Source organism: Labrus bergylta, chromosome 15, assembly GCF_963930695.1.
Source record: "Labrus bergylta chromosome 15, fLabBer1.1, whole genome shotgun sequence".
Lineage (NCBI taxonomy): Eukaryota > Metazoa > Chordata > Actinopteri > Labriformes > Labridae > Labrus > Labrus bergylta.
Genome location: NC_089209.1, coordinates 4,392,777 through 4,406,410, shown reverse-complemented (window position 1 = coordinate 4,406,410; position 13,634 = coordinate 4,392,777). Strand labels below are relative to the sequence as shown.

The 13,634-nt window shown below is 46.6% G+C and overlaps 1 protein-coding gene across 2 annotated transcripts in view; it reads right to left on the bottom strand.

The window, feature by feature from the left end:
* si:ch211-243j20.2 (uridine-cytidine kinase-like 1) overlaps nt 1-13,252 on the bottom strand; it is a 34,005-nt gene extending 20,753 nt beyond the window's left edge. For both annotated transcript variants that reach the window (XM_029281497.2, XM_065963863.1), the window contains exons 1-2: nt 13,099-13,252; nt 5,145-5,353 (exon numbers count right to left, since the gene is read on the bottom strand). In XM_029281497.2, the coding sequence (XP_029137330.2) occupies nt 5,145-5,353; nt 13,099-13,208 (319 nt within the window). In that variant the 5' untranslated portion in view covers nt 13,209-13,252. The remainder of the gene's footprint in view (nt 1-5,144; nt 5,354-13,098) is intronic.
* Nucleotides 13,253-13,634: the final 382 nt, after the last annotated feature.

Below are 13,634 nucleotides of genomic sequence, written 5' to 3'. Positions count from 1 at the left end.
GACCATCTTGTCTTCGTTATACATCTTCTCCGAAAGTGTTTGAACGTTAAAAATATATGCATCTATATCTATCTATCTCTTAAGATCAAAGGTAGATCTAAGAAAGATATCGGCCAGATTTTTTATATCCTCCTAATATCGATATCAGCCCCAAACATCTCATATCTGTCAGGCCTAGTTTATCCATTTGATTTTTGTTGACTAAAATCGCCATCGATTATTTTTGCCACAAGGATTTTGACATATTTTCTGTTTTATGACTACAACTAAAAAGAACGAAGAAGGAATAATTATTTCTTGCATTTTAGTCAGGTCCTCACATTTCTCTCAGTGTTCAGCATCAGCGAGGAGAGTAAAATTACAATAGGACGGAAATAAGCCTCAACTACCCACTCAAACAAATCAATCAGCAGAGCTTAAATTACACTGCAGCTATGCTTATAGTATTCATCCTACATTATCTCTTCAAAGCACGTTATTGAATATGATGTGACCACATGCCTTGTAAAAACAGAAATAAATGGTAAAACTCTTTTGCATGGCACTGCAGAAAATGTGTCAATGCAACCATATCAGAAACTTCCTTTTTCTTTTAGAAATACTGGCGTCACTACCATAAATGTAAAGGAGACGAGTAAGTATGGACCCATGCTTTACCTCACTCGACCCTTTAGGTTAAAGACCAAAACAGCAATCCTTCAGGACAAGAATCCTGGGAGGAGAGCCAGAACTACATGCTGGCGGGCGGGCTGGCGAGGAGGTGAAAAACAGGATGCATTTGCTGCAGACAGTTGTGTATTTATTGGGGTGTGTGTGTGTGTACGCACAGGAACAGAAATAGCCTACAGAGCTCCTTCTGTGTTATAAACAACTCCCAGTGAAGTGTTGGAATGGGCTTTTTTTTTTTTTGCACAGATAATAACCATCAAGGTCAAAACTGCTGACCGAGAGACTGAAGACAAAAAAACGCTGCAGAGGCTCCTCAGCTCTGTGTATGATTACAGCCACAGAAAGGTTACTGAAATACCGCTTCTGACTCGCAAAAGTCTGCGTATTCAAACAAAAAAACCAGTTAAAATCCTATTTATTGGGTTTCTATGGATTCTGCAGAGGTGACTAATCTTTAGTGCACCACCCGGCAGTGAAGCCTGGTCACTGAAACGGCCTGTTAGAGCAGATAAAACAGCTTTTTCTATTAGCAGTAAAAACCGGACTGAGGAGATAGAAAACAAGCTCTGATATCAGCCGAGGGTCATGAGGCTTTCTGTCCACTTTCCTCCTTAATTTCCTCTTTTTTTTTGGTTCATTCATCCATATTTGTTACATGATAAAACCTAACTTTCCATACTGAATATATTTGCATGCCCACAAATTGTCAGAATCAGCAGAACAAACTTTCTGAAGCGCTCTCTGGACGTATAATAACCTGCACTGAAACTGGATCATGCACCCTAATTTTAGACTTTTCATGCCTTTTGTTTTAGAGAGAGGACAGCAGATACATTCAGAAACCAGGGAGAGAGAGAGTAGAGAACGACATGCAGGAAAAAAGCAACAAGTCGGATTTGCACCCTGGCTGCCCCCGCCCGCTCCCACGGACTTCGGCGTCTGTGCACGGGGCGCATGCACTAACCACCAAGCTACCGGCGCCCCCAGACTCAAGGCCTCCTGTCTGTTCAGGGTCTGCTCTGAATATTGTAAATAAAACTGCTCGCAAACAGAGGTTGGGCTGTAGATGCTGAACGAAAGAGAAGCAGAAATTTCTGTTCCAACTCTCTTTAAACATTTGAAAAGATGTGGATGAACAACTTCAGGGTTATGGTTAACGTCACACAAAAGGGTCAAAGGACATACATCACCTTATTAACAGAAGAATTGAACATTTTAGATTTGAGAAATGTGTATCAAACTGAATCATCCCACTCTCTGAAAAAATTGGGTTTCTGGCACAACTTCACAAACTAACAAGGTGCATGGAGAGTGAAAAAACAACTTTATCAGACTGACATGTTTCAGCTTGTGGCTTAGACCTAGTTGGCTTGTTTTGCCGTCATCAGGGTCATCCAATCCCCATCAGATGACCCTGATGACGGCAAAACAAGCCAACATGGTCTAAAAAGTTTATGTTTCTTACAAACACACAGAGAGCAGAGGGGGACGTTTTGATACCAAAAAGTTGCCAGTGTACATTTGTGAAATTTAGACAGTAAATCCGAAGCTTGATCCAAAGACAAGAGGACTCGTTTAAAGATCTTGAAGACATTTCACCTCTCCACTGAAAGGACTCTTCAGCTCTAAACTTACTGGGGGGCGGAGCTTTGAAATTTAAGCCTCTGTGGATCATTAGCATGCTAATGACTTTTCACCATGACCTGGATGACTGAGAACACAAACAAATGAAGTCAGTGATTCTTGTTTTTAGTTGTTTCTCTCCTCTCCTCTTTCTCCCGCTGACCTTAACTGAAGGTTGTTTTTGTTTCTCAGTACAGAACATGCTCTGCCTGTTCAGTTTCCTGCAGTTACAGTCTTTTCTTTTCTAAACCTGAACCACGTCGACGACAGTACAGCTGAGTGTGAAATTGTAACCGGTCACCGCAGCCCATTGACAATAACAGATTACCTACTAAAGATAATGTCCCACCTCTCACTCCATGTACTCCCACTCATGCCAATCTGATGTGTTTAACCACGCAACATTAGCTCCATGAACACCAAAAACACACACTCTCTCTCTCTTTCTCTCTCTCTCTCTCTCTCTCTTTCTGTGTCAGGGTTCACTTTACTGCTGCCGGGCAGATATTTTACTGTGCTGATAAGCTGGATGGTTACAGTTAAGTCAGAGCATCATGGACACTTCAACTGTCCTGACATGACACGACAGTTTCACAATCTGACAGTGTTGCTTAAAAAATTAGTCAACAGCAACTTTGCAAAACAATCAGTGATGTGTTTGATAAAGGCCTAAAAAGCAGGATGACCTCCTCTCCTTCTTTTTCATTAATCATACGTTTTCTTTTTTCTACCTTTCACCATCATTACAGTGGTGTTGTATGATGTTGCATTTGTATTCTTGATGCTTTGGCAGGATTGTATTGACATTATTAACTTTGTCTTTGAGCGCATTTTCAACTTTCTAGAATTAAAAGCCTCGTTTCAACCAAGCGGTCCAGTTTAGTTCAGTTCATATTATGGGCATTTCCACTGTCAAAATAACTGATCCATACTGTTCTACTTTTTTTGCTACCCTTCCGTTCTCGCCACGGGTACTAATCCGACCCTAAAGGGTGGAGCTAGACACAGTGCAGTGCACTGATTGGTCGAAAGAATCGTCACTTCCTGTGCAACAAATGTTATGTGCCAAGGTTAAATTAAATATTCCTAGGATTAGGATTTCTTTGTTTTAAACGCCTGATGTCAGCCCGTAGCACCGCCCCATGGACGACCTCGGAGGTGCAGACCGCTGCTGGTCATCCGTTGTTGCCCTTTGTTCTTCTGCTTCATTGAATTTATAGGCGATTAAACTCTGTTGCACTGCTATGATGTCCCTGCTATTACATAACTATTACCATCCATCTTACACTCCACTAATTAAAGTTGCGTTCACAGCAAGACGCGCCACTCAAAATAGCGTTGGGCAAAACAGTGTGGTGCGCCTGAGGAGCCAGGCTGCGTGCTTCTTTCTGCCTTGAGCTGAAAAGTTGATAATATTTTAACTAGCGGCACACTGCTAGCGAATCTGTGTGATTGGCCCATAAGGGTTATGGCTATGGCTTGGCTATGGAAACGCAAGCAAGATCAGGGTCTACCAAACCCAATCAAACCGGACCGCTTGGTGGAAACTGGGCTTTTTTTTTTAACCATTTTATTGATGCCCCAGCTTTTGTATTTTTGCAACAGTAGGCAAAAGTGAAAGAAACGACATATTGCTCTTTGCTCTCCCTCCCATGACGACTAAACGACGGCAGAGCCAACATAAACATTAATGCACAGTGTCTAAAAATGTTCCATCGCCCTGTTGTGAATTCTATCTCACTGTCTGTCTATAAACAACAGCATCAACCTCTCAGACTGTTTACAGTCGATCTGGTCGATATCTGTTTACAGCCCAAATTAGAATCTGAACTGGCATCTTTTTGAGTGCTGAGTGGATGAGAGGCTAATCTGTCCACACGACAGCACAGCCAGAAAATACTGCAGGTTATGCTGCAGCTGGAACAATTTTATAACATAACCAGGTCAATAACGTGATGATTTACCATCAAATCAGGTGTACAAACTTTTAATACCTATTTTTTTCATCTAAAACGTTGGCAGCGTCTTATACACCTGTGCGACCACGAGCCTTCATTAGTTCGGGTGCAGCCGCCACCATCACACACTTCATGCGAGTTGACATGATTGAAAATGAATCCTGATTCATCGTGTATTGAAAGCTGATTGCAGGCTGTGCTGGGATACAAAGTGACAGAGACCAGGCTGGCTGCACTACCTTTTAATATCTTCTCTCCCTCCCTCATACATTTAAAGCAAACAGTGGTATAGTGTTCCGTAAATAAACTTTTACAGTTATCTTTTGACTGAAAGACTCCTATATTAAAGTCAACGAGTGACCAGCGGAGTCTTGCAGCATGAGCGCGACTCACAAGCTGTCGGCCTTCCCAACTTTCCCTGCAGGCTGAGAGCTCAACTACCGTACTGTAGATAGTAAGAATGTAAACTCCACAAGATGAAAACAGAAGGTACTAATAGAGCGACACAGCTGCACACAAACTGCATGTTTTAGACTTTTCTGAACACGATAGAAACCCCTCAAAACAGACTGCGTCTTATATACCGGTGCGACTTATACTCCAGATTTTACAGTAAGTATAAAGGGATTTAGCTCGAGTTTGGCTAAGAATTAAATAATTCTAGTGGTTCACCTTTTGTATTTTATATGATACCAGTAGGAAAAGACCTTAAACCACAGGAGATAAATTCTGTCTTGTTATGGAGCAGATTGCTAAAGTGAGTCTTTGTACTCTCCTTTCAGATGTTTAAGAAAATAAATTCTTCAAGAATGTGGTCACCTTGACTCTGGAGCGCTAAGTTGGCATATAAAATAAATGACATGTTGGTTAATTCCAACTGTGTCCTCCTCTCACCGATGACAAACGCCTCTTTGAAGGTGGTCCCGGTGACGTTGTACCACGGTGGTCTGCCGGCGGTGTAGATGGTCCGTTTGTTGGTCCTCAGCAGAGGGGGCTCGGTCTTAGACCGGCTCGTGGTCCGTGTTTGTGGTGATAGAGACGGAGTCAAAGGGCACCGCGGGACACGGTTTGTGATCCCATCCAGGGAGTCGTCTCCGCTCCCACTGGAGGTGAAGAGACAACAGACGGTCAGATGGACTCTTCTCTACAGGTGGAGTAGCTCACTGGTATCATCACTCGTACGGCCTGTACCGTCTACCTATTGATGTGTGTTATAAACTCTATCATGTTGTTGCTTTTTATCTATAAATAATTTTCTGTGGTGGTTGCCATCAGCGATGCCTTTTGAGTTCATAGTTGGCCCCACGCTGCTGCTCCAATACAGGCATTTACGTGTTTTTGTCGTATCTGCAGGTTCATAAAGCTGACTGTAAGCCGGTGAAAGAAACACCTGATTCTGATCAAACAGAGCCGATTAAAGTCGTCAGGCTATAAATGATCAGAAACAAGACGTCTGACATTTTTTTAAAACTGTCCTATATTCAGTCTTTCATGGACCTGCAGATACTCCACTGTCCTGCAGAGAGATAAGAGGGAGTCTGTGCACTTTCTAAGACTCTCTCTGAACTCATCTCTCCGCAGTGATGCTGTCGGTGTGGTCGAAGGGGAGAGAGGGAAAAACTTGCCGAACTCCCCAGGAAATCACACCGCTGCCCCTCGGAGGCAGCACAGCACAGGGAGGGGCCAACGCTCACATGAGTAAGGCTGTCATCATTTGGCTCAGATATTTAATGAGTTTCACGATTCAACTACCCAAGATTACAATTTTTTTAAATTTTATTTTACCAGGCAAGAATTGCTTGAGATATCAAATGACCTCTTTTTCGAGGCCAAAACAGCAGCAGTAAAATACGAAATATAAGACAAACCTAAAAAAGAAAGCACAGACATGAGAGAAAGAGACAAATACATTCCAGAAGGTGAGGAAGAAGGAGAAGGAGGAGGAGGAGGAGGAGATCATGTTAAACAACAAGAAAACACAACAGTGCACCACAATACACACTAAAAGAACAATTACAAGAACAAAGAACAATAGAAAGAATAGGAAAAACTACATTTGTACAAAGTTACATCACAACGATGCATCAGTGCAGATTTATTTAAATATGGAGCATGCACATTAATGAGCATAAACATGTAAATATGACAGATTATAGCGATGGGCTTATTTCCACCTGTAGCCCCTTGTTAGGTTGGTGGAATGATATTATCTCACCCTATATCTCGTTTAAAAATACATCTATGTATGTTCAAAACTGGATGTATTAACCAGCCCTTCACTCTTCCTAATTCAGCTTAATCCTCATGAGAAATGTCATCCTCTAATTTCTTTTTTTTTATCCTTTTATTCTTGAAATAACAAAACAAACAGTGACACAAAGGACAAAACGGGGAGGACAATTTTACAGGCACACAGAGAGAAAAAAGAAATGAAAACAAAACAAAACAAAACAACAACAAACAAAACAAACTGGGGGAATAGAGTAAAGTAGAACTGGGACAAACAGAAAGAAACATTAGAGAAGTATAAAAATGAACAGATACAAAGTAGTCATGGTAACATGGTGATTAGTGAGAACAGAAGTGTTTTTGTAGTTGACTGATTAATTGGGTTGAGAGCTCTGTCTTACAGGTGGAGGTGTTTGTAAATGTAATGACCTAACAAGAGGGGTCCAGGTAGCTTCAAGGTGATGAGTTTGGTCTTGGAGTGAGGCTGAGAGCTTTTCCACTGATATGTATTCTGACAGGATGTTTAACCGGAGTGACGCGTCAAGTTTGTGTCTAGTTTTCTAATTTCAAAGAATTCAACCTGAATGAAAGAAGAGCTGCAGGATATCCTGACACATCCTGACAGACAGACACCTGACAGACAGACACCTGACAGACAGACACCTGACAGACAGACACCTGACAGAGAGACACCTGACAGACAGACACCTGACAGACAGACACCTGACAGACAGACACCTGACAGAGAGACACCTGACAGACAGACACCTGACAGACAGACACCTGACAGACAGACACCTGACAGAGAGACACCTGACAGACAGACACCTGACAGACAGACACCTGACAGACAGACACCTGACAGAGAGACACCTGACAGACAGACACCTGACAGACAGACACCTGACAGACAGACATCTGACAGAGAGACACCTGACAGAGAGACACCTGACAGACAGACACCTGACAGACAGACACCTGACAGAGAGACACCTGACATACAGACACCTGACAGACAGACACCTGACAGACAGACACCTGACATACAGACACCTGACAGACAGACACCTGACAGACAGACACCTAACAGAGAGACACCTGACAGAGAGACACCTGACAGACAGACACCTGACAGACAGACACCTGACAGAGAGACACCTGACATACAGACACCTGACAGACAGACACCTGACAGAGAGACACCTGACAGAGAGACACCTGACAGAGAGACACCTTACAGAGAGACACCTGACAGACAGACACCTGACAGACAGACACCTGACAGAGAGACACCTGACAGACAGACACCTGACAGAGAGACACCTGACAGACAGACACCTGACAGAGAGACACCTGACAGAGAGACACCTTACAGAGAGACACCTGACAGACAGACACCTGACAGAGAGACACCTGACAGACAGACACCTGACAGACAGACACCTGACAGAGAGACACCTGACAGAGAGACACCTTACAGAGAGACACCTGACAGACAGACACCTGACAGAGAGACACCTTACAGACAGACACCTGACAGAGAGACACCTGACAGACAGACACCTGACAGAGAGACACCTGACAGACAGACACCTGACAGAGAGACACCTGACAGACAGACACCTGACAGAGAGACACCTGACAGACAGACACCTGACAGACAGACACCTGACAGAGAGACACCTGACAGAGAGACACCTGACAGACAGACAGACACCTGACAGAGAGACACCTGACAGACAGACACCTGACAGAGAGACACCTGACAGACAGACACCTGACAGACAGACACCTGACAGACAGACACCTGACAGAGAGACACCTGACAGAGAGACACCTGACAGACAGACACCTGACAGACAGACACCTGACAGAGAGACACCTGACAGAGAGACACCTGACAGAGAGACACCTGACAGACAGACACCTGACAGAGAGACACCTGACAGACAGACACCTGACAGACAGACACCTGACAGAGAGACACCTGACAGACAGACACCTGACAGACAGACACCTGACAGAGAGACACCTGACAGAGAGACACCTGACAGACAGACACCTGACAGAGAGACACCTGACAGACAGACACCTGACAGACAGACACCTGACAGAGAGACACCTGACAGACAGACACCTGACAGAGAGACACCTGACAGAGAGACACCTGACAGAGAGACACCTGACAGACAGACACCTGACAGAGAGACACCTGACAGACAGACACCTGACAGACAGACACCTGACAGAGAGACACCTGACAGAGAGACACCTGACAGACAGACACCTGACAGAGAGACACCTGACAGACAGACACCTGACAGAGAGACACCTGACAGACAGACACCTGACAGACAGACACCTGACAGAGAGACACCTGACAGACAGACACCTGACAGAGAGACACCTGACAGAGAGACACCTGACAGACACCTGACAGACAGACACCTAACAGAGAGACACCTGACAGACAGACACCTGACAGAGAGACACCTGACAGACAGACACCTGACAGAGAGACACCTGACAGAGAGACACCTGACAGACAGACACCTGACAGAGAGACACCTGACAGACACCTGACAGACAGACACCTGACAGACAGACACCTGACAGACAGACACCTGACAGAGAGACACCTGACAGAGAGACACCTGACAGACACCTGACAGACAGACACCTGACAGACAGACACCTGACAGAGAGACACCTGACAGACAGACACCTGACAGAGAGACACCTGACAGAGAGACACCTGACAGACAGACACCTGACAGACAGACACCTGACAGAGAGACACCTGACAGAGAGACACCTGACAGAGAGACACCTGACAGACAGACACCTGACAGAGAGACACCTGACAGACAGACACCTGACAGACAGAGAGACACCTGACAGACAGACACCTGACAGAGAGACACCTGACAGAGAGACACCTGACAGAGAGACACCTGACAGACAGACACCTGACAGAGAGACACCTGACAGACAGACACCTGACAGACAGACACCTGACAGAGAGACACCTGACAGACAGACACCTGACAGAGAGACACCTGACAGACAGACACCTGACAGACAGACACCTGACAGAGAGACACCTGACAGAGAGACACCTGACAGAGAGACACCTGACAGACAGACACCTGACAGAGAGACACCTGACAGACAGACACCTGACAGAGAGACACCTGACAGACAGACACCTGACAGACAGACACCTGACAGACAGACACCTGACAGAGAGACACCTGACAGACAGACACCTGACAGACAGACACCTGACAGAGAGACACCTGACAGACAGACACCTGACAGACAGACACCTGACAGACAGAGAGACACCTGACAGACAGACACCTGACAGAGAGACACCTGACAGAGAGACACCTGACAGACAGACACCTGACAGACAGACACCTGACAGAGAGACACCTGACAGACAGACACCTGACAGACAGACACCTGACAGACAGAGAGACACCTGACAGACAGACACCTGACAGAGAGACACCTGACAGAGAGACACCTGACAGACAGACACCTGACAGAGAGACACCTGACAGACAGACACCTGACAGAGAGACACCTGACAGACAGACACCTGACAGACAGACACCTGACAGAGAGACACCTGACAGACAGACACCTGACAGACAGACACCTGACAGAGAGACACCTGACAGACAGACACCTGACAGAGAGACACCTGACAGACAGACACCTGACAGAGAGACACCTGACAGACAGACACCTGACAGACAGACACCTGACAGAGAGACACCTGACAGAGAGACACCTGACAGACAGACACCTGACAGACAGACACCTGACAGAGAGACACCTGACAGACAGACACCTGACAGAGAGACACCTGACAGAGAGACACCTGACAGACAGACACCTGACAGAGAGACACCTGACAGAGAGACACCTGACAGACAGACACCTGACAGACAGACACCTGACAGACAGACACCTGACAGAGAGACACCTGACAGACAGACACCTGACAGACAGACACCTGACAGAGAGACACCTGACAGAGAGACACCTGACAGACAGACACCTGACAGAGAGACACCTGACAGACAGACACCTGACAGAGAGACACCTGACAGACAGACACCTGACAGACAGACACCTGACAGACAGACACCTGACAGAGAGACACCTGACAGACAGACACCTGACAGACAGACACCTGACAGAGAGACACCTGACAGACAGACACCTGACAGACAGACACCTGACAGAGAGACACCTGACAGACAGACACCTGACAGAGAGACACCTGACAGACAGACACCTGACAGACAGACACCTGACAGAGAGACACCTGACAGAGAGACACCTGACAGAGAGACACCTGACAGAGAGACACCTGACAGACAGACACCTGACAGAGAGACACCTGACAGAGAGACACCTGACAGAGAGACACCTGACAGAGAGACACCTGACAGACAGACACCTGACAGACAGACACCTGACAGACAGACAGACACCTGACAGAGAGACACCTGACAGACAGACAGACACCTGACAGAGAGACACCTGACAGACAGACACCTGACAGACAGACACCTGACAGAGAGACACCTGACAGAGAGACACCTTACAGAGAGACACCTGACAGACAGACACCTGACAGACAGACACCTGACAGAGAGACACCTGACAGACAGACACCTGACAGACAGACACCTGACAGAGAGACACCTGACAGAGAGACACCTGACAGACAGACACCTGACAGAGAGACACCTGACAGACAGACACCTGACAGACAGACACCTGACAGAGAGACACCTGACAGACAGACACCTGACAGAGAGACACCTGACAGAGAGACACCTGACAGAGAGACACCTGACAGACAGACACCTGACAGAGAGACACCTGACAGACAGACACCTGACAGACAGACACCTGACAGAGAGACACCTGACAGAGAGACACCTGACAGACAGACACCTGACAGAGAGACACCTGACAGACAGACACCTGACAGAGAGACACCTGACAGACAGACACCTGACAGACAGACACCTGACAGAGAGACACCTGACAGACAGACACCTGACAGAGAGACACCTGACAGAGAGACACCTGACAGACACCTGACAGACAGACACCTAACAGAGAGACACCTGACAGACAGACACCTGACAGAGAGACACCTGACAGACAGACACCTGACAGAGAGACACCTGACAGAGAGACACCTGACAGACAGACACCTGACAGAGAGACACCTGACAGACACCTGACAGACAGACACCTGACAGACAGACACCTGACAGACAGACACCTGACAGAGAGACACCTGACAGAGAGACACCTGACAGACACCTGACAGACAGACACCTGACAGACAGACACCTGACAGAGAGACACCTGACAGACAGACACCTGACAGAGAGACACCTGACAGAGAGACACCTGACAGACAGACACCTGACAGACAGACACCTGACAGAGAGACACCTGACAGAGAGACACCTGACAGAGAGACACCTGACAGACAGACACCTGACAGAGAGACACCTGACAGACAGACACCTGACAGACAGAGAGACACCTGACAGACAGACACCTGACAGAGAGACACCTGACAGAGAGACACCTGACAGACAGACACCTGACAGACAGACACCTGACAGAGAGACACCTGACAGACAGACACCTGACAGACAGACACCTGACAGAGAGACACCTGACAGACAGACACCTGACAGACAGACACCTGACAGAGAGACACCTGACAGAGAGACACCTGACAGACAGACACCTGACAGAGAGACACCTGACAGACAGACACCTGACAGAGAGACACCTGACAGACAGACACCTGACAGACAGACACCTGACAGACAGACACCTGACAGAGAGACACCTGACAGACAGACACCTGACAGACAGACACCTGACAGAGAGACACCTGACAGACAGACACCTGACAGACAGACACCTGACAGAGAGACACCTGACAGACAGACACCTGACAGAGAGACACCTGACAGACAGACACCTGACAGACAGACACCTGACAGAGAGACACCTGACAGAGAGACACCTGACAGAGAGACACCTGACAGACAGACACCTGACAGAGAGACACCTGACAGAGAGACACCTGACAGAGAGACACCTGACAGACAGACACCTGACAGACAGACACCTGACAGACAGACACCTGACAGACAGACAGACACCTGACAGAGAGACACCTGACAGACAGACAGACACCTGACCCCCCCTCCTGCACATCCTTAGTGCTACGTGTTATGAATGAGCAAGTGTTATCCACAGAGTAGCATTAGGTGGCGCTTTGACCACACACACACACACACACACACACACACACACACACACACACACACACACACACACACACACACACACACACACACACACACACACACACACACACACACACACACACACACACACACACACACACACACACACACTGTGGGTAATAACGTCCCTCCATCGCGTTGTCATGGCAGTAAAGGCTAACCAGCTAGCATCGTTAGCTCGCAAACATGTTTTTTATTCACCTACACTGTTCTGCCTCGCGCCACAGACCTTCATCCTTTGATGTGTTTACCTGTCAGACCTCGACATGGACCTGTCCCCGTCCCCGTCCCCGTCCGCCCCCTCGTCTGTCGGCTGCTGTTCCTCTGGTTTACTGTCGCTGCTGCTTGTTGTTGCTTCCATGTCTGCTCGTTAAGCTCGGCGCGGCGCGGAAACCAAACACATGGAGCGTCATGACGTCAGCCGGAGACGTAAAACGGTGCTGTGTTTATGGTAATCGGGGAAAAAATACTCCTTTGTCAATTATTTGTTTTTATTTTCGTTAAAGTGGGGAAAAATGTGTGTTAAAACTAATTATATCTAATTATATTTGTCAACTCCATCGTTGTTATTGTTGGCGCTTATTAGTTGGTGTAGAAAATGTTTAATTTAATTTAGATAAGCTTACAAGATGCCATTAAATTACAGAAATGCTTTGTGGCTGCAACATAATGTGTTATTACTGTTTTTTTTAATGTCAAGTTTATTATGAACAGCACAAGACAAACAAACAGCAAAAACAAATACACACTGTTCACACAGACTGCTGATTAAATTACTTTTTTTGTT